General features: G+C 38.4%; 1 protein-coding gene across 2 annotated transcripts in view; it reads right to left on the bottom strand.

Annotated features, from left to right (window-relative positions):
• NSF (N-ethylmaleimide sensitive factor, vesicle fusing ATPase) overlaps positions 1–25517 on the bottom strand; it is a 166026-nt gene that overhangs the window by 112987 nt on the left and 27522 nt on the right. For both annotated transcript variants that reach the window (XM_054458860.2, XM_063656806.1), the window contains exons 2-8: positions 19486–19571; positions 17103–17202; positions 13369–13408; positions 6233–6399; positions 3479–3586; positions 2925–3000; positions 403–558 (exon numbers count right to left, since the gene is read on the bottom strand). In XM_054458860.2, the coding sequence (XP_054314835.1) occupies positions 403–558; positions 2925–3000; positions 3479–3586; positions 6233–6399; positions 13369–13408; positions 17103–17202; positions 19486–19571 (733 nt within the window). The remainder of the gene's footprint in view (positions 1–402; positions 559–2924; positions 3001–3478; positions 3587–6232; positions 6400–13368; positions 13409–17102; positions 17203–19485; positions 19572–25517) is intronic.

Here is a 25517-nt window from a genome sequence, read left to right as displayed (position 1 = left end):
GACCCATAGTGATCTTTAGAGTCAGGTGAATTTTCTAAATATGCCCTATAGAAAAACATTCTTACATAAATAAATAGATAAAATGGGAGTCACTACTAGTATTATTACTGTCAGGGGAAGTTTCTAAATATGCCCCATAGAAAAGCATTCTTCAATAAATAAATAAACAAAATGGAGCCACCACAAGTCTTATTTCTATGATTTCCCCATAAAATTAAAACGTAATTTTAAAAGTTCTGGTATTATAAAAGTATTTCAGAAAATTTATCTGTTCATTTTTAAAGAAAAAGACAAAAATAATGGGTCTGAAAAATAATTTCAAAACTATTGAAAAGAGATTCTTCATTGCATTAATTTTTTTAACAATACAAGATTTTATAACATTTTCCTTTTTAAACTTACCCATCTGCTCCACAATCTCTGGAGGAAATACTCGGGAAGCAAATGCTCGTCGGAAAATATCTGAAAATTCCTTGTCTAGACCTCCTATTCCCATTTTTTCAAAGTTCCAGTCAGGATTGATAATTGATTGGCGATTTTCCTTGGTTTTAGCTTTGCCTATGTCAAACGAATATTATCAAATGTGAAAGAAGGACTTTATCACTAAGTCTAAAAAGACAGAACTCCCTGAGCATCCTAAATGAATAAAGAAAAGCTACCCTTACATATACAAAAATGAACAATATAATCTTAGCTGATTTTACAGTCAGAAGGGTAAGTTTTGCTATGCTATCTACTTTGTCTGATCTCCATATATGGTAACACACTGTCAAAATGACTAGCTAAACTTATGCTGTAGTCTATTTGTATCAGTCCATAAAACTTGGTTTTATTAACCTTCAATCTAACCAAATTAACTAACTTGGTTGATCAGAAGAAATGCCATATCTGATGAAGACAACACTAGCTGGCAGAAATGCAACTGAAATCTCGCAGTCACTGAAGTCTCCTAACACAAGTTTATTTTAAAATACGTATATTTATCCAGATTACGCTTATACAGGTAATTGGGCATATAACCCCTCAGCCTAAGGAAATATACTGAACAAGTTTGATGTCTTCTTTGCTTTCTCTTCACTTGCACATAAAAGTCTGAAATCATCCTAAAGACTTCAATGATTACAAAACTCATGTTTAAAAATTCTCTCACGAGGACAAAAATTATCTAACTTAAATGTCAGAGTGCCACCTAAAGTAACTCAAGAGAACCGCACTTACTATTTCAAACAAAGAATAAATTAAGTACCTTAGTATGCTCTATTATAAACAAAAAATAAAGTAATAATATAGTTTTTATAAAACCAGGGAAGGAAATGTCACATTAAAAAAAGTTTATCCTAAGAAATGCTAAATATTTAAGGTGATATGTTAATTAGCCTGATTTGATCATTCTACAATGTATACCTGTATTAAAACATCAAATTGTACCCTATAAATATATACAATTATTATTTGTCAATTAAAAATAAAGTAATACTTTTAAAAAGTTTATACTAGATGATAATTTTATGGTTAGAGTTTTGAGGCCTTAAGATTTCCTTTGGAAAGCAATGAAAAATATTTTTTCTTACACTCTACTGCCCTCTTGTGGGCAAAATTTACTGGATGCCAATTAACTACCCAATTTTTTCCCATGGATTACTTAGAAATACCTATATTGTATGAAAGTTATGCAACTCCCTTGGGATATCTTAACAAAAGGTACACAAAAATAAAATACAAATAAATCACTTCATAAATGTACTAGATCAATAATAGGAAAATACATCCTACCTTCATAAAATGACATACAGGCATTAAAAATCATGTTATAGGTGCATATTTAAGATGTTTGAAACATGCTAAGCAAAAAAAGCAAATTACAAAACTATGAAAACAGAACCAAATTTTAGAGTGTGTGAATTGTTTTTGAGTGCCTGTCCATATTTTATAAATAAAATATTTTATAATTTAACAAAAAACAATAAGGGGGAATAGTAATGTGTGGAAATAAAGGTCACGCACTCAAAGACTGTTAAGTGACCCTGGACATGATGATGTGCAACCAATGAAAACCCTTTACTCTCTAGTGGGGTAGACATCAACATAGTTAAATCAACCAAAAATAAGAATTAATGCCCAGGTAATGGCACATTATTCTGGTGAGTTACTATTCTCGGAGAACAAGCTGCATTGTTTTAATATGACAAAAATTGGGCTAGAATACAAGAGTAAGACTGAACCATGAATCTGCTGGGAAGACTTGACCTGCACATTCATCACTTAATCACTAAAAGAAATGATGATGCTATCTCATTTAACACAAAACCAAGTGAGGGGCATTCTACAAAATAACTGACCAGTTCTCAAAGTCATAAAAGACAAAGTCTGAGGAACTGTCAGTGACTGAAGAAAACTCAAAAGACAGAACAACTAAATGCAATATGGGATCCTAAATTAGATCTTGGAACAGAAAAGGACACAATGGAAAAATTGGTGAAATCTCAATATAATCTGTAGTTTAGTTAGCAGAAATGAAACCATGTTCATTTCTTATCATTGTACTTTTGAAAATGGGGTAAGCTGGTAAAGGGCATACAGAAATTCTCTGAGCTATTTTCTGCAAATCTTCTGTGAACCTAAAATTATCTCAAAATTAAAAGTTAAAAAATTAATTTGTTTCTTATTTTAGTGCAATTTCTAGGAAATTAAAAATTACACATGTGGCTCACATTCTATTTCTATTGGACAAAGTTGATCCAGATGAAGGTTTTAAACGTTTTCATCAGCAAACTGACCAACAGGAAATACCCTATGCTTCTGTGATAAACTCTCTCAAGAGAGATGCCCCTCTTTCCTTTCCCCATTTGGAAATCACTGTAGGTGAGTTACATATAGAAATAGGCCCACTTCATTTCAAATCTTCTAAAAACTGTAAATCTTACCAATAAGATTAAGTGACGAATTTTCTGCTTTTTCAAATGCAACTTGACTGTTTCCAACAACCAGTCCTACTTCAATCTGTATAGAAAGACAATAATTAGTAGTCTAATAGCAAACTTCTGGACTTCTCAAAGCAAGGCCAAAAGTGAGCGGGAAATGAGGTCTCTCTGGGCAAAGCAAACCTTCCAGACTATCATCTGAGCTACTTTTACTTTTCTCATAACTTTCTTCTACAATTCCTACATGCTTTATTTCCATGCCTATATCTTTCCAATAATGCGTTTCTTATTATTTATTTACAATAAATATCTGCATTCAAGCAAATTATATGTACATATACGTCTACATTTTACATTACTATTAGGTCTGCAAATAAGTACATTTTAAGCTATATTTTAATAACGATGGCTATGAAAGCAATTTTTTCTCCCTACTATCTTAAAAGAGTACACAATACGAAAAAAATCACTAGGCAACAGATAGGAAAATTATAATCAATCTGCACAAATTACATTATAAAGATGATCTAGTAAAGATGATCAGAAATAAAACCTACCTTCTGCCTTTTCCCTGTCGCAGGCTCTCCCTTCAGGATGCTAGGATCCATGGCTTCAATGTCCTTCACCAGTAAGCCAAAAAGCTTTTCATTGAAGCTAAAGACAAGCTATGTAGAAAAGAGGTAAGGGGAGAAAAATCACTTCATAATATAACGGTTTGATTCTCAGATCATCACCAGTGTTTTTCAAATGCAGAAAAACAGTTTCTCTCATATACTCCTCTCCAATCTACTCCTCAAACTACTCATAGCCAATGAAGGGAATTAGCACTTACGATCAGTGTTTACAAAATGACTGCAAAACTCATGTTTAAAATTTCTTTCACATGGATAAAAAATATCTAATTTAAATGTCAGAGTGTCACCTAAAGTAATTCAAGAGTACCACATTTACTATTTCTAACAAAGAATAAAGTATCTTAGTATTTTATTCAAACACTACAGCCAGTTATATAATATTCACAAACACTCTTGGAAGCAGAAACTACGACTCCGTTTTACTAGTGAGGAAGCTGAGATGCAGAAAGAGGCTATGCAACAAGCCTCAAAGTCACAGTAAATGAGAGTGCCAGAAGTCAAACCTGGGTCTGTGACTCTACAATTCCTGCTTTTCTATCACTAGTACAAAATGCTTGCCCTACAAGTGCAGAGACAGCTTCTGAATCACCAAATCTTTGCTGAGTCCCTTCTAAAAGTTTGGTTTTCTTCTATGTGCTGGGGTATAACGGTAAATATTACAAGTTGGGCTGTCTGTCAATTCTGCTACTACCAGATACCACAAATGAGAAGAAACAGTAAGGACAGTGATCTGAAGTAAGACATTTACTTCTTCTCTGAATTACGAAAGATTCTCTTTCATGGATTTACTGACTTCTACATGCTACTGAGTTTTAAATTATTATAAACACCAAAGCATTTTCTATTAAACATTCTCCTAAACATTTTCTATTAGGACAGTAAAGCTAAAAGCAAAGGTAAAAACATCAAGTTTAGCTAGGCAATCTGAGCACAATTTTGGTCATCCAATACACAACAGCACTGCAATGGCTCTCTGGTGAAGTGTCCTGATCTACTTTCATCAGAGATCTAACTGTACATGGTATTCCTGTCTTATTTTCTGTTTTCTTCAACTAAAAAGTAAGTTCTATGATAGTAGGGATCATATCTATTTTGTTCACTGCCGATCGGCAGTGTCTAAAACAGTGACTGGTACTAGGCACTAGGTACTATCAAATATGTGTTTAATTAATTCTTATCTCAACTATGTCCCTTAGCTGTGTAGCCATGGGCATACCATTTACCTTCTTTAGATCTTAAATTCCTCATTTGGCCACGCGTGATGGCTAACACCTGTAATCCCAGCACTTTGGAAGGCCGAGGTGGGAGGATCACTTGAGGTCAGGACCAGCCTGGCCAACATGGCAAAACCCCATCTCTACTACAAATACAAAAAAAAATGGCTGGGCATGGTGGCTCATGCCTGTAATCCCAGCACTTTGGGAGGTCAAGGCGGATAGATCACCTGAGCTCAGGAGTTCAAGACCAGCCTGATTAACATGGTGAAACCCCATCTCTACTAAAAGTACAAAATTAGTCAGGTGTGGTGGCACATGCCTGTAATCCCAGCTACTCGGGAGGCTGATGCAGGGGAATCACTTAAACCCAGGAGGCGGAGGTTGCAGTAAGCCGAGATCACGCCATTGCACTCCAACCTGGGCAACAAGAGCAAAACTCCGTCTCAAAAAAAAAAAAAAAAAATTAGCTGGGTGTGGTGGCGCATACCTGTTATCCCAGCTACTCAGGAGGCACAGGCAGGAAAATCACTTGAACCCAGGAAGCAGAGGTTGCAGCGAGCTGAGATGGTGCCGCTGCACTCCAGCCTGGGTGACAGGGTAACACACCATCTCAAAAAATAAATGAATAAATAAATAAAATTTAAAAAAATAAAAAAATAAAATTCCTTGTTTGTAAATGTGGAGTTACATAAGGTAATCTCTTGAGGTTCGTTCCAATTCTAGTACTCTTTTTAAAATAATGCACTATATCCTTTTCCTCTCTAGCAGGAATTCAGTTTTTTAAGATTCTCAAATAAGCCCATAACCAAAATAAGAACTTTTTTTTTTGAGACAGTCTCGATCTGTCACCCAGGCTGGAGTGCCGTGGCACAATCATGGCTCACTGCAGCCTCAACCTCCCAGGCTCAAGCAGTCCTCCCACCTCAGCCTCTTGAGTAGTTGAGACCACTACACACAGCTACTTTTTAAAAAATTTTTGTAGAGACAGGGTCTCACTATGTTGCCCAAGCTGGTCTTGAGCTCCTGGGCTCAAGCGATCCTCCCACCTCAGTCTCCCAAAGTGTTGGGATTACAGGCATGAGCCACCATGTCTGGCCAAGAGCTACATTTTCTACAGAACTATATTAGTGAAAGAGACAGACATTCTAGAGGCAAAACAAACGTCCTATATATAAAAAGAAATTTCAGATATATATGTCTACAGGGTTCCCAAATTTGCTGAGGGAAAAGCTGCTATAATTATCCATGACATTTTAATCTAAAAGCTACTTTAGAATTTTTCTGAACAGACTCCTTGAAGTTCAGTAAATACATCTCCCTCACTTTTATCCCTCACCTTGGATATATGAGTTGATACGCAAAGCTCCTCTCACTTTTTAAAAGGTGGAATTAATTTTGGACAACTGCAGAAATCAGAATACCTATAATGTTAAAGGAATGAAAGAAAATTAAAAACTACCTGTTGTCCCACTGAAAAGGCCTGGTTGTTGAACTGCTGAATAAATTCTGCTGCCATCTTGTCGGTGTCATAAGGGTTGGAGTCAATGCTTTTTTTCTGCAGGAAATCAATCTCGATGGTCATTGTGCCAATACACTGTTTGGCTTTGTCAAATGTATATAAGGAGACTAGGGGAAAAAAAGAAGCATTTTAAAAAAAATCACAGGAGTACAAAACACCTGTAGCGTTTCTAGTAACTAAAAGTTTCACATAAATGAATCATAAACTACTTCACCAAAAATGGGGTTTAAATGGCCTTCACAGGAGGGACACACAGGTACAGGTTTAAAAAATAATAGTCACTAGAGATTTTCTTCCCCATCTGAATTAATTAGAAATATTGAATGGCAGGCCGGGTGCGGTGGCTCACGCCTGTAATCCCAGCACGCTGGGAGGCCGAGGCGGGCAGATCACGAGGTCAGGAGATCAAGACCATCCTGGCTAACACAGTGAAACCCCGTCTCTACTAAAAATACAAAAAATTAGCCGGGCATGGTGGCGGGCGCCTGTAGTCCCAGCTTCTTGGGAGGCTGAGGCAGGAGAATGGCGTGAACCTGGGAGGCGGAGCTTGCAGTGAGCCGAGATCACGCCACTGCACTCCAGCCTAGGGCGGCAGAGCCAGACTCCGTCTCAAAAAAAAAAGAAAGAAAGAAATATTGAACGGCAGTCTCTCTGTTGTTATCCCTCATCCCACTCTCATCAGGATCACAATCCTCCCCACATGGCCTCTGCATCTTTCTTCTCATTTAATGCAGTACAGTATGGGATGCCCCAACACAGTTGGCATAACATGCTATTTCCAAATAAGATTTTTGTTTGACACAAAAAAACAGCTAAGGTGGGATGTGGATGAATTATTTTGGCCTAAGAAAGCAGGATGCAAGGCAAAAAAAGGAAGCTTGAAAAACAATGTTTACTAGGGGAATTTGCTCCAGAGCAAGTTAGAGTTTGACATTTCTTTTTTACTACTACAAAAATGTTTCCTGAGCACCTGCTACATCTAGGGAACTACAATAAGTTCTACATGTACACATGTAGATAAGGACAAGGACGAGGTTTTTAACTCCTCTTCATATTAACAGCATCTAACAGTTTCTTTCAGGTGCTTAATATATTCATGAACTGTTTAAATGAAACAACACTAACAGAAAACCCATGGTCTCCATGCTAATAACAAAGGAGGCAATAAAGCATACATACAAAGCTTTGGGTAAAAAAATTCCTGTTCAAGCCACATAAAAAGTTCTAAAATGACTTTTAGGTTACAATGTAATAAATTTAAATATTAAAGTGTTACACATGATTTTACATCATGTAATAACTGTTCGACCAAAAACCTTTAATTGTACAACTACAACACAATTTACATATATTTTTAGAAAAATATGTGTTAAAACAAATTTTGCTAGTGACAGATAATTACAAAGAAGCATTTCCCTAGGAAAAAAACTTGATTCTTAAATCAGCTCAAAAAGTATACTTATAAATGCCAGTTTATAAACAAACTTTTAAAGCAAAAAATTTTACAGTGCTGTATACTGTAGTGGTACTATTAGGAAAGAGTAGAGTAGGCTACCCAGAAAAGTTCAAGAGGATTTTTGCATTTGAGTTTCCCCAAGAAGGCAACTTGATTATGCCTAGTAAGAAAGAGTCCATTGCTACTCTTCAATAAGGCTTAACAGACACACACACACAAACACACACACACACACACAGAGACAGACACACACACACACATTTATTTTCCCTTTAGGTTCCCTGAAGATAATTGTCCTAAAATTTGCCAATGACCCCTTAAGGATACAGTAGCAGCTCTCTTAAGCAACCTCCACTGAGCTGAGTCATCAGAAAGCTGACCAACTTTTATCCCTCCAACATATACCCATCAGCCTATGGTTTGCCTAATGTTCAGAGCTTGTAGACAGGAGTTGCTACACATCATGGGTCAACCAAGTTCATTCCGGTATGTGTCTGTGCTAGTTACGCTTGTTACAGTTAATTATGAAATATAATTAAATAGTATAAAAACTTCTGAAGGCCTGGTTGTTGAACTGTTATTACAATGACTTTGACATTCTAGAATAGATATTATAAATCTAAGTTGAAAGCTCTGGGAAAATTTTTTAAATGAAGTGTTTCTTCTAGAAAAAAAAATACTGCTAACTAGGTGTAAGCATTAAAATTAGAAAAGGTTGGGAGTGAACTCTACAAAAATCCAAGAGGTTTTGGCACTCTCAGATGCTCTACAAAGTCTAAGTTCTCCAGCCATTTCAAAGAAATCCACCTGGAAATTATGGGTAAAGTGTATGCACAAAAGATAATACAGAACTCCAATCCACGGATCACACCTCCAAGAAAAAGCCTTTAACCAACTTTTCACTTAACTACCAGTCCAAGTCACATTGGGTAAGTGAGCTTCTACAGTTCTCACCACAAAAGCAGGTTATAAAAAAAGGCTGTTTTTTCACACTTGCTTTGAACAACAGGCATGGCACTTTTGTGAGTTACTGAGGTCAAATAGCAAGAGGTAAACAAAAGAAGTCACTGTGCAGTATTAAATGTCTGTTGCAAAGATTCTAGTGGTTTACAAACAAAGCTGTTCTCTTCAAAGGGACTTTGAGTATGTGTGTTTCAACAGATTCTGCTAGCAATCAGAAGAATCCAAGTAAATAATTTAAGTTGTCTGTGCCTTGATTTGTCACATCTATAAATCAAGACTGAACTAGATAAGTCTTTATGGTCATTTCACACTCTAAATTCTGTTCTAAACCTATTTCTTAAATTCTAGCCCCTTGAGTTATGTACAAGGATTTTCTGTAAACTCTTATTTTATATTTGAGACAGAGTCTTGCTCTGTCACCCAGGCTGGGGTGCAGTGGCACAATCTCAACTCACTGCAACCTCCACCTCCCAGGTTCAAGTGATTCTCATGCCTCAGCCTCCCAAGTAGCTGGGATTACGGGCGCACACCACCATGCCCAGCTAATTTTTGTATTTTTAGTAGAGACAGGGTTTCACTATGTTGGCGAGGCTGGTCTCGAACTGCTGACCTCAGGTGATCCACCTGCCTCGGCCTCCCAAAGTGCTGGGATTACAGGTGTGAGCCACCGCGAACGGCCGATTTTCTGTAAACTCTTTAAATGAAATTGTTTGTATAATCAGATTTCTGTATTTAAAGGGGGACATATACATATTTTAACTACTTCAAAAGCAAAATAACAAAGCCTGAGGAAGGAATATAAAACTCACTGAAGATCAAATAATAAGTTCAAATTTTGGCTAAAAGTTTCAGAATACTCTCCCGTCTCCAATTCTGGATGGCTTGCTCCTTAACATTTCCTAGAATGGCCAGGCACGGTGGCTCACGCCTGTAATCCCAGCACTTTGGGAGGCCAAGTTGGGCAGATCACCTGAGGTCGGGAGTTTGAGACCAGCCTGACCAACGTGGAGAAACCCCGTCTCTACTAAAAACTACAAAATTAGCCAGGCACAGTGGTGCATGCCTGTAATCCCAGCTACTCAGGAGGCTGAGGCAGGAGAATCACTTGAATCCGGGAGGCGAGGTTGCAGTGAGCCAAGATTGCACCATTGCACTCCAGCCTGGGCAACAAGAGTGAAACTCCGTCTCAAAAAAAAAATTTCCTAGCAAGTACAGGTTATATGCTGAGTAAGTCTGACAGGCAAAAGAGCTTAGTTGTTTCCCTCATGTAGTTTGAAAACATTTATAGGTTGAAATATTAATGAAAAAATGAATATGATGATTCAGCAATTCCATTTCTAAATGTCTGTCCCAGAAAGATGCTAGAACATTTGTCTAACAACACATCTACAGGGAGGTTCATTGCAGCATTATTTATAGTACTTAAACACTGAAAAATGTTTATCAGTAGGAGAACAATGAATAAAATGTAGTATATTCATAATGTAGAATACTGTACAGCAATTTTTATTGAAATTAAAACTTGGCCAGGCACGGTGGCTCACACCTGTAATCCCAGCACTTTGGGAGGCTAAGGAGGGAAGAACACTTAAGTCCAAGATTTAGAGACCAGACTGGGCAACACAGTGAAACCCTATCTCTACACAAAATAAAAAAATTAGCCAGGTACTGAGGCTGCAGTGAGCCATGACTGCACCACTGCACTCCAGCCAAGTGAGACCCTGTCCAAAAAAAAAAAAAAAAAAAAAAAACCAACTTTATGTATATTTATTAAAGATGGACGGCCTGGCCAGGCGTGGTGGCTCACACCTGTAATCCCAGTACTTTGGGAGGCTGAGGTGGGTGGATCACCAGAGGTCAGGAGTTCAAGACCAGCCTGGTCAACATGGTGAAACCCCATCTCTAATAAAAATAGAAAATATTAGCCAGCATGGTGGTGAGTGCTTGTAATCCCAGCTACTCAGATGGCTGAGGCAGGAGAATCGCTTGAATCTGGGAGGAGAGATTGTAGTGAGCCAAGATCACACCATTGCACTCCAGCCTGGGCAACAACAGCGAAACTCCATCTCAAAAAAAGATGGATGGCCCTTGGAAACATAATATTGAGTGATAAAAGTCTACTGCAGAAAGGTTTGTACAGTATAATACCATTTTGTACATTAAAGACACCAAAACAATATCATAATGTCATAATGCATATATATGTGTGTATATACATATATTCATGTCATCTTCATACTGAGAAATTTGAATAAGTATATTTAAAATATTGGCCAGGCGTGGTGGCTCATGCCTGTAATCCCAGCATTTTGGGAGGCTGAGGTAGGTGGATCATTTGAGGTCAGGAGTTCGAGACCAGCCTCGCCAACATGGCAAAACTCCTTCTCTACTAAAAATACAAAAATTGGCCAGGTGTGGTGGCACATGCCTCTAATCCCAGCTACTCAGGAGGCTGAGGCAGGAGAATTGCTTGAACTGGGGAGGAGGAGGTTGCAGTGAGCTGAGATCATGCCACTGCACCCCAGCCTCAGCGACAGAGCGAGATTCCATCTCAAAAATAAATAAATAAATAAAAATATAATTACTACTGACTGTAGTAATGTACTGACTGTAGTTTTCAAATGCATTTTAATTTAAGGCCAATGTTCCTAAATAGAAAAGACCAAACTGTTACAATTCCAAGTGCTATGGGCAGCACCATGGACAGTATCCCGGGCAGCACCATGGTCAGCACCATGGTCAGTCCCAAAGGGACAAGAGTCCTGAAAATTTCATCCTGGATCAAAGAAGATTGAGAATGTTTTCTTATTTTACGGCTAATAGTAATTTAATATAAAACACTAATAAGAAAGGTTTTATAAGCAAAAAATAAGTGTATCCAGTTCTTTGAATAAACTTGGACTTTACAATAATAGGTGTATATATAGTGGTCAAAACATTAGCCTGTAACACTTAAAATATGGCATTGCCAGATGGAAAGAAGACCAACTAAATGATTCCTCCAGAAGATTCCCTCAGACTAAAATCACTGATTTGACTAAAATGTTTCACCTTACGGAACTCCCATTCCAGAATACTTGAGCACTCCTCCTTCAAACCACACCTCCTATCCTATCTTGGTCTACATCTCTACTTAAACCAAACCAGTTTTCTACCTTTATGGCTACATTATCCACATCACTTCAGCACCAAAACCCTACCTTCCCTCAAGCTTACTCCACTTTAGTCCCACCTGATCACTGGGTTTTACAATTTTGCTTATTAAGTCTGTTTGAGCCACTTCTTTAAAGATCTGACTTTACAATCAAGATAAGCATTTCTGTTAGCAGAAGAATGCTTTTATAACTTAAACCGCAAAACACATTTCTCAACTCATCAAAATTTATAATCTTGAATTTCTGTATCTTGTCACAATAGAAAATATCTAGATTCAAAGTTTTAAGTACTCTTAGCCTCATATTTAGAAAAATTAATTTATGAAAATTAGAAACCTAAGCTGCATACTACCCCACTTTCTCATTAAATTTAATAAGTGTTCATACTTCCACAAAGAAAAAGCTAACTAAAAATAACCCCAATGTTGGCTGGGCACGGTGGCTCACACCTGTAATCCCACCACTCTGGGAGGCCAAGGCAGGTGGATCACGAGGTCAAGAGATCGAGACCAGCCTGGCCAACATGGTGAAACCCCATATCTGCTAAAAATACAAAAATTAGACAGGTGTGGTGGCATGTGCTTGTAGTCCCAGCTACTTGCAAGGCTGAGCTTGAACCCTGGAGGCGGAGGTTGCAGTGAGCCGAGATTGCACCACTGCACTCCAGCCTGGCGACAGAGCGAGACTCCATCTCAAAAATAAAATAAAATAAAATAACACCAATGTTTAAATTCCATCCAACTTAGAAAAAATTACAAGTTGTCAGGTTCCTAAATGAGGAGTAGGATAAGTGTGTGTGTGTGTGTGTGTGTGTGTGTGTGTGTGTGTGTGTGTGTGTGTGTGTGTGTGTGTGTGTGTGTGTGTGTGTGTGTGTGTGTGTGTGTGTACGTACAGAGAGAGACAGAGACCCAGAGAGGAAGACAGGCAGCCAGAATGATAAAGAAAATATGACAATTGGTGAAGCTGGGTAAAGGTAGTATACAGAAATTCTTCGTATTATTTTTACAACCTTTCTATAAATACGTTTTTTTTTTTTAAGTTTTAAAGACAAGCAGAAAAAAAGCTGATGTAATTACACTTGCATTTTCTTTCCTTCCCCTACTGTATCCATGAAGTTGACATAAAATCATCTGACTAAAGACGACTCATACTCTATTTCCTAACTTTGCCACATTGCCTGAGACAATGCCAGTTTTTGCTTATTAGCTCTTTGGCTTATTATCTATTAGCAGCTTAGTCTTTCCACCCCGCCACCCGCCAACTGGAAGTCATAAATTGCTTTCCTTGCCTTGAACTATGACGACCTTATCACAAACTTCATAAAAAATATAGGAACAGAGGTACCATAACTATTTCCTTCCCATTCTCATAGATGTAACCAGTCTTCTGATACAATGAATGTTTAAGGTCTGACCACTAGTAATAGAAAATTGTACAGATCTCAATAACTGTGAGAAAATCACATAGAAAATCTTTATCAGGTGGCTAAAAAATATACCTACCTTCTATCTCTTGCCCAATAGAAAGCCCAGCCCATTTTCTCTGTAAAGGAGAAAAAAAGATACTTAAAACCAAAGCAATCAAAATTAGACAAGAAAAAAAGAGGAATTTTAATGAATTTTGGGAATACACTCAAAGATCAAAACATGGTATGCTATTATGGTTGAACTGTGCTCTCCCCTTCCAAAGCATGTTGAAGTCTTAGCCCCCAACACCTGTGGATGTGACTTTATTTAGAAATACGATCTCTGCAAATGTAATCAAGTTAACATGAGGTCATAATGAATTAGGGTGAACCCTAAGCCAATATGACTGGTGTCCTTCTGAGAAAGAGACATAGACACACAGACAGAACGCCATCATGTGATAGCAGAGGCAGAAATTGAAATGATGCAGCTACAGCCAAGGAACACCAAAGGATTGCCGGCAACACCAGAAGCTAAGCACAGAACAGATTCTTCCCTAGAGCCTTCAGAGAGGGAATAGCTCTACTGACACCTTGATTTCAGACTTCCAGCCTCCAGAACAGTGACAGAATAAATCTCTGTTGTTTTAAGCCACCCAGTAATGGTTCTTTGTTACTTACCCTAGGAAAGTAATGCACGTGCTACAGTTTACATCTGAACATCTGTTCCAAAACGTGCAAAGCTTGCCTTTTGCAGTAAAGCTGGCACCACTGAGGAGGATGCTCCTTTGCACAATATGATGCTACAGAAGGTCTTCACTGTATCAGATCATACTTCAGTGTTCTAAATGTACTGCTGCAGTTAGTTTTACTGTTTGTTACAGTATCTCAAAAAGGAAGACATTCGATTCATGAAGACTAAATTAAAACTGGTCAGAAAATCTATTTTGAAACCCAATCAGGGACTGAAATCATTAGATGGTCATAGCTACTCTTTGTATACTAGCCAGAAGATTTTTAGACATTTACAGCTAGATTTTAGGCTTTCCCAAATCCCTACTGTTAACAATGGCAAGAAGTATGAAGGCAGGCCAGATTGTGTTTAGGCAGGAATCTGGGGTTTGCTTGGTACAGATTCAAAATTAGTAATGACTGATAACACTCCAAAGAACAATAAGAAAAACATTTTGGTTGAAAATCAGTAGTTCACCTGCTCATCCAAACACTGCAGACTTTGTGGTGGGTAATTTAGAAGACACTGCACTATGAATAAGTGCAACAAGTGCTCTCCCTTGCGGCTTTCTTACCACATCCTGTTTCCCTCCACTCTGCCCTTCACCTCCCCCAGAAGACCTCTTCTGTAAAACCCCATCCCATTTCTGGCCAACCTGAAATTTAGCACCATGCTCATTAAGCTTAGACTTTAAGTCACAAGGAAGCCACATTTAGGTTCTGTACTTCAATCCCAAAGACAGCTGATATGGTTTGGCTTTGCCCCCACCCAAATCTCATCTTAAATTGTAGTTCCCATAATCCCTATGTGTCATGGGAGAGACCCAATGGGAGGTAACTGAATCATGGGTGTGGGTTTTCCCATGCTGTTTTCATGATAGCGAATAAGTCTCAGGAGATCTGATGGTTTTATAAAGGGCAGTTCCCCTGTACACATTCTCTTGTCTGCCAACATGTAAGACATGACTTTGCTCCTCCTTCGCCTTCCAACATGATTATGAGGCCTCTGCAGCCATGTGGAACTGTGAGTCCATGAAATCTCTTATAAATTATCCAGTCTCCAGTATTTCTTCATAGCAGTATGAAAATGGACTAACACAACAGTCCTTAGGGATAACAACAGTAGCTATTGCATAAGGTTGTTTGGAGAATTAAATGAGCTAACACATGCCAAAGTACCTAGAATAGAGGCTGGCCTACAGTGAATGTTGGGGAAATTTTTTTTTTTTTTTTTTTTACGAAACAGAGACAAGGAGAAATTGTCACACCTCAAGTTATTGCTAACAATCAGAATCCCAAATGGAACTCTGTAAAAGCTGGAGAACCCTGGAATATCTCAAACTTTTAATCCATAGAAACAAACGTGAAAGTGGTCTGGATAATGAAGAGGCATCAAACAGACAGGTGGAATAGTAAGTGAAAATTTCCTGTAATTTTTGAGGGCTTCAAGAGATCTTCAATAGTTCCTTTTTTTCCCTTTTTTTAAGAGAAAGAATCTCACTCTGGAGCAAAGGCTGAGCATGGTGGCACAATCATAGCTCACTACAGCCTCAACTTCCTAGGCTCAAGTGATCCTCCCAACCTCAGCCTCCCAAGTAGCCTGGACTACAGGCATGTGCCACCATGCCCAGCTAATTAAAAAAAATTTTTTTTTTGCAGAGACTAGTGTGGGGGACAAGGGTCTCGCTATGCTGATCTGGAATTCTTGGTCTCAAGCGATCCTCCTCCACCTCCCAAAGCACTAGGATTACAAGCATGAGGCATCTGGCCCATCTAATAGTTTTTGTTTTTGTTTTTTTCTTTTTTAAACAGGGTCTCACTTTGTCACCTAGGCTAGAGTACAGTGGCACTATCTCACCTCACTGCAGCCTCGACTTCCTGGGCTCAAGTGATCCTCCTGTCTCAGCCTCCCAAGAAGTTAGGACTACAGGCATGCACCACCACACTCAGCTAATTTTTAAATTTCAGTAGAGGTGGGGTTTCGCCATGTTGCCCACTGGTCTTGAACTCCTGGACTCAAGTGATCCACCAGCTTTGGCCTCCCAAAGTGCTGGGATTACCAGCATGAGTCATTGCACCCAGCCTAACAGTTCTTAAATGAGTGTTTGATCTCTTTCTCTAAACCTTCAGGGAAGTCAACCAATGCTCATTAGCATACTAGGAGGAGGTAGGAATTGCATTTACATTACTTAGGACTGGGGTCAGTCAGCAGCCTGAGTAAAATCATAAGGGAGAAGACGATACAGACTAGTATTCTTGGTGCTTTATATTATGTATGATGTGCCTGGGACAGCACTAAGCAATCTAATTCTCTGGATTCCACAGAATCCACCAACGGTTGTAACTGTAATCACAACCCATCCAGTTGTTATGGGAGCCTAGCAACTTATGTTGTAATTTGAGACTCTTTCCAAATTCTTTAGTATAACGCCATCACATTATAAAATCACCATTCTTAGATATCAACTTTACAAATAAAATGTTTTCTATCTTTTCTGTTACCCTGGGAGTTAACATTAAAATAATTTGACCCTTTATGTGATAGCTGACTGATTTTACTGCAAAATCTTTAAAAATTAGGAAAAAAAAATCAAGCCAAAAGAAGGCAGCCATAGCAAAAACTGGCAATTAAGAATCTGTCTTTAGGTTGGGCATGATGACTCACACCCTATAATCCCAGCACTTTGGGAGGCCAAAGTGGGAGGATTACTTGAGCCCAAGAGTTAAAGACCAGCTTGGGCAACACAGTTAAGACCCCATCTCTACAAAAAATTTTAAAATTAGTCAGGCACAGTGGTACAAGCCTATAGTCTCAGCTACTCAGCTACTCGGGAGACTGAGGTATGAGAATTGCTTGAGACCAGGAGCCATGATCGTGCCACTGCACTCCAGCCTGGGTCTCAGAACGTGACCCTGTCTTAAAAAAAAAAAAAAAAAAAAAAAAGAAGACTGTATCTTTAAATTCCTTATATAATACTTAGATGTTTTTCTTCAGTATGAATCAATACAGTCATAGGGTGATGCTTGCTTAAAATGAACGGACTATTCATATTCTATGACTTTCAAAAACAGAAGAGAATAAATTAACATCTGAGTTACCTGAGGTAAACTGAATGCAATGCTCCCTGGAACCACTGATGGATGTGTCTTCAGTGTAAATGTGTACCTGTGGTTGGGAGAGGTCCTCACAATCACATGCCTAAAGGACAGAAACATAGTTAGTACTCCACATTGAAGGAAATGAAGAACATAATTTCAAAATGTATTTCTTTTCAAACTGATATTTAATGAGTATCAGGTGGAAATGACACTATCTGTGTCTTGAAGAAATAGAACCACAAATTTAGTTTCCCAAACTATCAGCAATCCCATATGTTTTCCAGATATAAGGAGCACCTTGGGTCAAACACTCATCAAGTAGAATCCAGCCAAAATACCATCCAAAATACCAACTTCATTATATTTCCAGTTTATATAAAACTGAAGCCAGTGATTTAGAGTCCTTGCTATCAAGTAAAAACTAGATGCATTTCCTCTTCTGAGAATTACTTCACATCCTAATAAGGAGAAGAGAGCCAAAGATAAAAGAGCTAGGATATAGCAATAAAAAAAAAGTTAGTTTTTAGACTACTCATTAAATTTATTTGCAGACTCTCTCAACAGGCTAAAACAATAACAACCTACAAAATAAAAAAAAAAATTTTTTAAATTCCCAAAATACATCAGCTTTCATGTAGACATCAATATTTACTGTTTTAAAAAATTTTGTGCTAATTCCCTGTTCAAAAATTACCTGTAAATAAAAAAAAACAACAACACACAGTCCTCTCATGATAATCTCCTATACCAGGTAACTAAAAAGTACTATGTGTAAGATAGAAGCTTCAAATCCTGTTATGCAACAGCAGTACCTTTTTTTTTTTTTTTTTTTTAAATATATGTGGTCTTGCTATATCGACCAGGCTGGCCTCAAACTCCTGGGCTCAAGAGATTCTCCTGCTTCAGTCTCTAAAGTAGTTGGGACTACAGGCATGCCCTAACATGCCTAGCTCACTATCTTTTTAAACATTATCTTTTTAGAATGCTGTAATTTTTCACATCAATGGCTAATGTTTCTATACATATTTTTTTGCCACTAGAACACATGTTCCTTATATCAACTACATTTTGAGTAACCCCACCATGAGCACAGTGAACATTTAACATATGTAAAAGAATTCCACAAATTCTCACGTTGATTATCTATACTTCAGTTTATCTGTTGAAAGTCCTGTGCTCAATTTAGCATCACAGAATGTTTAGCCCTGGAAACAATGTTAATATCACCATATAGTACAGCCTCTTACTCTGAAGCTGGAAACCAAAGATGATTAGCATTTCTAACTCTGTGAAACTCATGTATTTCACAGACAACATTTTAAGAAAAATGCTCAGTTAAAACCCTACCACCTTGCCTCTTATTTCCCTACAGCCCCTTCATCTCCTTATCTATACCAATCTCAGAAGCATATGGATGGCACTGAACTTGCAGCAGGGTCTTTAGAAGTCCTGGCAGTGTGGTGATATGAATCAGTTAAAATAAATTACAATGCAAAATGCCTTTAAGGATTCTACATTTGCTTTGCAGCTTCCAATTTTCTTTTTCCTTTCCTTTTTTTTTTTGAGACAGAGTCTCATTGTGTCACCCAGGCTGCAGTGCAGTGGTGCGATCTCAGCTCACTACAGTCTCTGCCTCCTGGGTTCAAGTGATTCTCATGCCTCAGCCTCCTGAGAAACTGGGACTACAGGCGCACACCACCATGCCTGGCTAATTTTTATTTTTAGTAGAGATGGGGTTTCACCATGTTGGCCAGGTTGGTCCCAAATTCCTGAGCTTAGGCAATCAGCCTGCCTTGGCATCCCAAAGTACTAGGATTACAGGCGTGAGCCACCATACCCAGCCCATCTTCCAATGTTCATGTCTCCTGGATTATCATGGTAATAATAATCATAACAGCTAATATTTACTAAGAGCTTGTTAACACATTGGGAACGGTTCTAAGCGCTTTATTTATGTAACTCAATCTTCATAGCTACCTTGAGGAAGAGATCATCTCCATTTTACAGATCAGGACATAGAGGTACAGAAATGGTCACACAGTTTGTAATTGGTAGAGCCAGGAAAACTCAAACAATCTGAGTTGGCCAGAGCCAAACACCTAACAACTCTGCTGTATGTGATTCATACAACCAGTATGTTTAGCTCTACTAAGAAAACTGATGAAAACTAAAGTTTTATACATAAAACATTTTTAAAACATTATACAGTATTTATCAAAGCTTGACCCAGTAATGATTCAAATACATAATTTTTCCTCATCTCCATTTTCCAACTCAGCAAGAATTTTTAAAAAATATCTTCCAACGTTTCCTAAAAATGACTCTCTGTAAGTTTCCCAAATGCCACTTAGCAGGTTAAAAGAAAACAAAGTCAGATACTCACTGGCCAGACTGGAAATCCTTTTCATTCACAACTGCACAATTGGTTAAAGATAATTCATCTGTAGGACATCTTGCCGCTTGCATGCTCTATAAGAATCAATGATTAGGAAAATCAAATTAAGTCATGTTCTATTCCCTTAAAGAATTTTCATCACTCTCATTGCTGTAACGAACATCTATTATTTTTGACTCCCAGCATCCCTTCCTCTGCAGTAAGAGCAAACCCTTCCTTTGGGAAACCTTCCTTCCCCATTCCATGTGGTTAGTGAGACTGCCAGTCAGCACACATGCAACCACATCTACTCTATCCCACCCACAGGATTTTATATATGCTGGCGCCAGACCAAAGGCATTCTTCTGCAAGCCAGAGCACCACGTGGAGGAAGACTTTCCACTCTAAAAGGGTAAAACTATCACAGAGACACAGACAAGCTAATAGATAACCTGGAAACACAGACCTGGCAACCAAGTTCTTGAGACCAGTCCTGAACATTAGTTACGAGCCAACAAAGTATTTTGCTCAAGCTTTTTTGAATTAGCTTTCCATGTCTTCCAAAGAATCTTGACTAATAAAAATGCACTAAAGTAAATTCAATAAATTTGATAAACTTATGTATCAAATTTTATGTATATTATCAAAAGTATATTATGAAATTTTATGCATATTATAAAAAGTATACTATGAAAAAGTATCTTTTTATAAGAGATCCCAGGTGGCTACAAACTGTATCTCCTATAGATTGAGAAAAACCATCTTCCAAATATCTTCCAACAAAAATAATTACAGACTGTATTTTTAAAAAAAACAGCCTTTTTGGTCAATAGCAACTAACAAAATGTTCCTTTATATAATATATTTAACCAATAACCATTCCATGGTTCCCTAGGGTTTTCTAGTGAGCTATGACAGGTAGTCATAGTCTATGACTGAAGGGTTCATTCTTCAAACCTCAAGACAAAGCTGATTTTTTTTTTTTTTTTTTTTGAGATGGAGTCTCACTCTGTCACCCAGGCTGGAGTGCAGTGGCATGATCTCGGCTTACTGCAAGCTCCGCCTCCCGGGTTCATGCCATTCTCCTGCCTCAGCCTCCTGAGTAGCTGGGACTACAGGTGCCCACCACCATGCCCAGCTAATTTTTTGTATTTTTAGTAGAGTCGGGGTTTCACCGTGTTAGCCAGGATGGTCTTGATCTCCTGACCTCACGATCCGCCCACCTTGGCCTCCCAAAGTGCTGGGATTACAGGCGTGAACCACTGCACCCGGACAGGACGATTATTCTTAAATTTGTCTCCCAAATATACATTTATAGAGGAAAGTGAATTATTTTTGGCTTTGCTTTTATTTTAACTAAAAGGCCAGTTTCAATATCATTATCCCTGTTACTTAGGGCATGAGTCTCTAAAGTGGGATATGTGTACTTGAAGGGTGTTTGTATTATATGATAATCCTTTGGGGTGTAAAAATAAAATATTAGTACTTGTATTTATATTGACTTTACACTATTTCTTATTTATGTGTTGTTTCGTTTTTTGACACAGTCTCTCTCTGTTGCCCAGGCTGGAGTGCAATGGTGGATCTCAGCTCACTGCAACCTCCGCCTCCCTGGTTCAAGCGATTCTCGTGCCTCAGCATCCCAAGCAGCTGAGTTACAGGTGCGCTCCAGCTAATTTTTGTATTTTTGGTAGAGATGGGGGTTTCATCCTGTTGCCCAGGCTGGTCTCGAACTCCTGAGCTCAGGCAGTCCGCCCGCCTCGGCCTCCCAAAGTGCTAGGATTACAGGCGTGAGCCACTGCGTCCAGCCACACCATTTATTTATTTATCTATTTATTTATTTATTTTAATTTTTTTGAGATGGAGTCTCGCTCTGTCACCCAGGCTGGAGTGCCCTGGTGCGATCTCACTGCAAGCTCCGCCTCGCGGGTTCACGCCATTCTCCTGCCTCAGCCTCCCGAGTAGCTGGGACTACAGGCGCCCACCACCATGCCCGGCTAATTTTTTTGTATTTTCATTAGAGACGGGGTTTCACCATGTTAGCCAGGATGGTCTCAATCTCCTGACCTTGTGATCCATCCACCTCGGTCTCCCAAAGTGCTGGGATTACAGGCATGAGCCACCGCACCCAGCCCATTTTTTATTAAAGATGAACGTCATTCTATGTGTCTACTCTACCTTAAGATATAATCTGATGGCACGAACAAAGTCCTCATAATCCGCCAGGCTGTGCACAAGTGTTCACAGCAAGAGTTAAACGTCTATAATTTTTCCACCTATGTCTAAAATCACAGGCTATTTAATGTGACAGTTCACAAAACTGTATGAAAGTTAGTGTTGAAACTGCTAAGGTTTCCCTAAAAAAAGCCATGGACCATAGCTGAAATTATACACAGAAATAAAAATGGTGACAAACTAAATGTATTCTTTTATTGGTAAGTATAGTCAAAAGCTCTTAGAAAACCCTAAAGACTTGAAGATATCAGGACAAAATACAGTGTGTGGGGTCTGCTATATAATTGGATAAAAATACAGATGATTCTTTCATCTTAGGGTATTTGCTGGGTAATTATGAAATATACAGGAAATACAATTTTGTAAGATACCAAGGAACAATGTATTATAAGGAAGGTATTCTTAACTGTAAATGAAACAAGGCGCTTTATGGGAAAACTGTAACCACTGATGAAATGACTGCTTTGACTGGAATTTAAAAAAAGAATTCTGGCCAAGTGCGGTGGCTCACACCTGTAATCCCAGCACTTTGGGAGGCCGAGGCGGGCAGATCACGAGGTCAGGATATCAAGACCATGCTGGCTAACACGGTGAAACCCCGTCTCTACTAAAAATACGAAACAATTAGCCGGGCCTGGTGGCAGGCACCTGTAGTCCCAGCTACTCGGGAGGCTGAGGCAGGAGAAAGGCGTGAGCCCGGGAGGCAGAGCTTGCAGTGAGCTGAGATCGTGTCACTGCACTCCAGCCTGGGCAACAGAGCGAGACTCCATCTCAAAAACCAAAAAAACAAAAAAAGAATTCCAGGATAAAGTTACAGTGATAGCATCTGATACAAAAGCCTTTAACGGCTTCATTCACAGGTAAACTATTGCTGCAATTAAGTCAGAACAAGGTACCTCAGATGTCACTGAGGTTAACTGTATGAATATAGAAGCTTCCTACACTCCGGGAGATATAGAGTAGCCACTGAATTTTTTTGTTTGTTTGTTTGAGAGTCTTGCTCTGTCGCCCAGAATAAAGTGCAGTGGCGCATTCTCAGCTCAGAGTAGCTGGGACTACAGTTGTGTACCACCACTTCTGACTAATTTTTGTATTTTTAGTAGAGATGGGGTTTCACCATGTTGGCCAGGCTGGTCTCAAACTCCTGGCCTCAAGTGATCCACCTGCCTTGGCCTCATAATCTTTTTTTTGTTTTTAAATCCACACAGATTCACTAGTTACCACAAAAAATGTACTTAAAAGATTTGTTAAATGTAGATGAGTTACACAATTTTTTAAAAATAAAAAGACTAGAGTTCCAAACTTGCTAAATATTTCTGAGGAGGTTATAAGTAGTATGCTACCAAGAAGATTAAACAAAAAAACTCACTCTGCCCCTACAAAATAAAAATGTTTAGCAACATGTCAGAATTATTTTCAGCTTTTCCAGAAAAAAGAAGAAGAGAAAAAAATCAGCCGGGTGCAGTGGCTCACGCCTGTAATCCCAGTACTTTGGGAGGCTGAGGCAGGCGGATCACCTAAGGTCAGGAGTTTGAGACTAGCCTGGCCAACATGGTGAAACCCCATCTCTACTTAAAATACAAAAATTAGCCGGGCGTGGTGGCGGGCACCTGTAATCCCAGCTACTCGGGAGGCTGAGGCAGGAGAATCGCTTGAACCCAGGAGGCGGAGGTTACAGTGAGCCAAGATGGCACCATTGCACTCCAGCCTTGGGGACAAGAGCGAGGCTTCATCTTAAAAAAAAAAAAGAGAGCGAGAGAAAAAAAAAATCTTTCCTAATAGAGCATTTCAAAATTGGATAATTGGAAACATTTCCATTGCTAAGTGATTCTGCTGTTGAAATAATATATATAAAATCTAAAAAATAAAGACACCAAAAACTCGTATCTTCATGCTTTATAAAGTCAGAAACAGAATATTCTAAAACTTTTTAAAGTATCTTCCAAATGAAGACTTACAGTGATTTTTGGAACCCATTTGTTAGCACAATAAAAGTATAATATATTTTTATTAATCTGCAAGAAAAACTAATAGATGGATATTTACCAGCCACATTTCAATAAAGCATTTCCATAAATAGTGAATAAGTTTGGAGAAAAAAGAATATGATTTAGAAAGTGCAGCCAAATTCTTCCATTTTGATTCAGGCTTTGACTGCCATTAAAGTATCAAAATAAACTGAATTTAGAAACAGCCCTCTGAGCAGCTGTATCGCATAATATTAAATGAAGATTTTAAAGAATAATGATGTACCACTTTACTTTCTGGGTTTTGTTTTTTTTTGTTTGTTTTTTTTTTTAGATGGAGTCTTGCTCTGTCACCCAAGATGGAGTACAGTGGCATGATCTCGGCTCATTGTAACCTCCGCCTCCCAGGTTCAAGCAATTCTCCTGCCTCACCCTCCCGAGAAGCTGGGATTACGGGCATGTGCCACCATGCCCAGCTAATTTTTGTATTTTTTAGTAGAGATGGGATTTCGCTATATTGGTCAGGCTTGTCTCAAACTCCTGACCTCAAGGGATCTGCCTCCCTCAGCCTCCCAAAGTGCTGGGATTACAGGCCTGAGCCACTGCACCCAGCCTACTTTCTGTATTTTTAGTAAAATTAACACTGTGAGAATATTGTACATGTCATCTTTAGCTCATCCTTTTAATTTTTTTTGTTTTCTATACATGTTCTACTGCGTATATAACTTTGAGTACTATATATCATCTATAAACAAATATTGGCATACAATCAATATATGAGGATACATAATCAAAACATTTTTTACTTATGAGATTCATGATCAAATGTTTGGAAATCACTAATTTAGCACAAGATGAATAAAGTCTAGGTCACAAGTTTGCTTTGTGAATGAGACAGCATTTATGTGTTCAACAAATGTTGACAGCATTTTGCCCAAAGTCACAGCTTGATCAGCCATATGACAGAAATGTACTGAACTTTTTCAGTTTCCCACTTTCCCAGGGTCGTTTTCACCTGCAAGCTTCTTTCTTTTATATAATCTGCCCCGCTAACCCCTGCTCCGTCCCTGGACAACTCCCACTCATTCTACAATTCTCCACTTAGACACTACTTTTTCTGGAAGGCATTCCTAGACACCTACCCCTCCCCACTAAACTGATGAAATAAACTTCAAATGGAAGCACTCAACTATAATTTTATTCTGTCTACATGTTTGCACTGCATATGAGACACTAAACTTCTCAAAGACTGAGACTATCTTGCTCACATCTGTAGTTCCCAGTGTTAGTACAGGGCCTAGTACACAGTGAGTACTCATTAAATGTTTGTTGAACACAAAAATTTATAGATCAATAAAAATCCGTCTCAAATGCAGAATAAACAATCCAAAGAACATGTAACAAAGGACTGATCGTCTCAAGGTTATTTAGGAAGTGATAAAACTGAGCTAAAATGATCTGATAGTTCAAAATATTTCACAGAACAATATAGCTAAAGTAATAAAATAAATTTACAAAATGCTAAGTTAACTCTTTCATTTATAAGCTTGTTTGTTTGTCAAGTGTCCTTCAAAAGGAGTGAAAAAATCCACAGAAGTCATCTGGCTGGCCAACCAAAACAGATGCTGTGAACAAAAGGCTTCCCTACTGGAATCCATAAGCATCTGTGTTTTTATGGTAAGCCAAGCAGGGTATCTCATTTTTAAGTATAAGTCTCTATAAATAGTAGCTGTCTACTCACCACAGCAATGCCAAGGGAAAATTCCACAATTTTTCTAACATTGACCTTGCCCCTAGGAAACAATAATGAAAGCCAACCACTACAGTTATGCAGCTATT

Source organism: Pongo pygmaeus, chromosome 19, assembly GCF_028885625.2.
Source record: "Pongo pygmaeus isolate AG05252 chromosome 19, NHGRI_mPonPyg2-v2.0_pri, whole genome shotgun sequence".
Lineage (NCBI taxonomy): Eukaryota > Metazoa > Chordata > Mammalia > Primates > Hominidae > Pongo > Pongo pygmaeus.
This window is presented reverse-complemented; position numbering and strand designations above follow the sequence as displayed.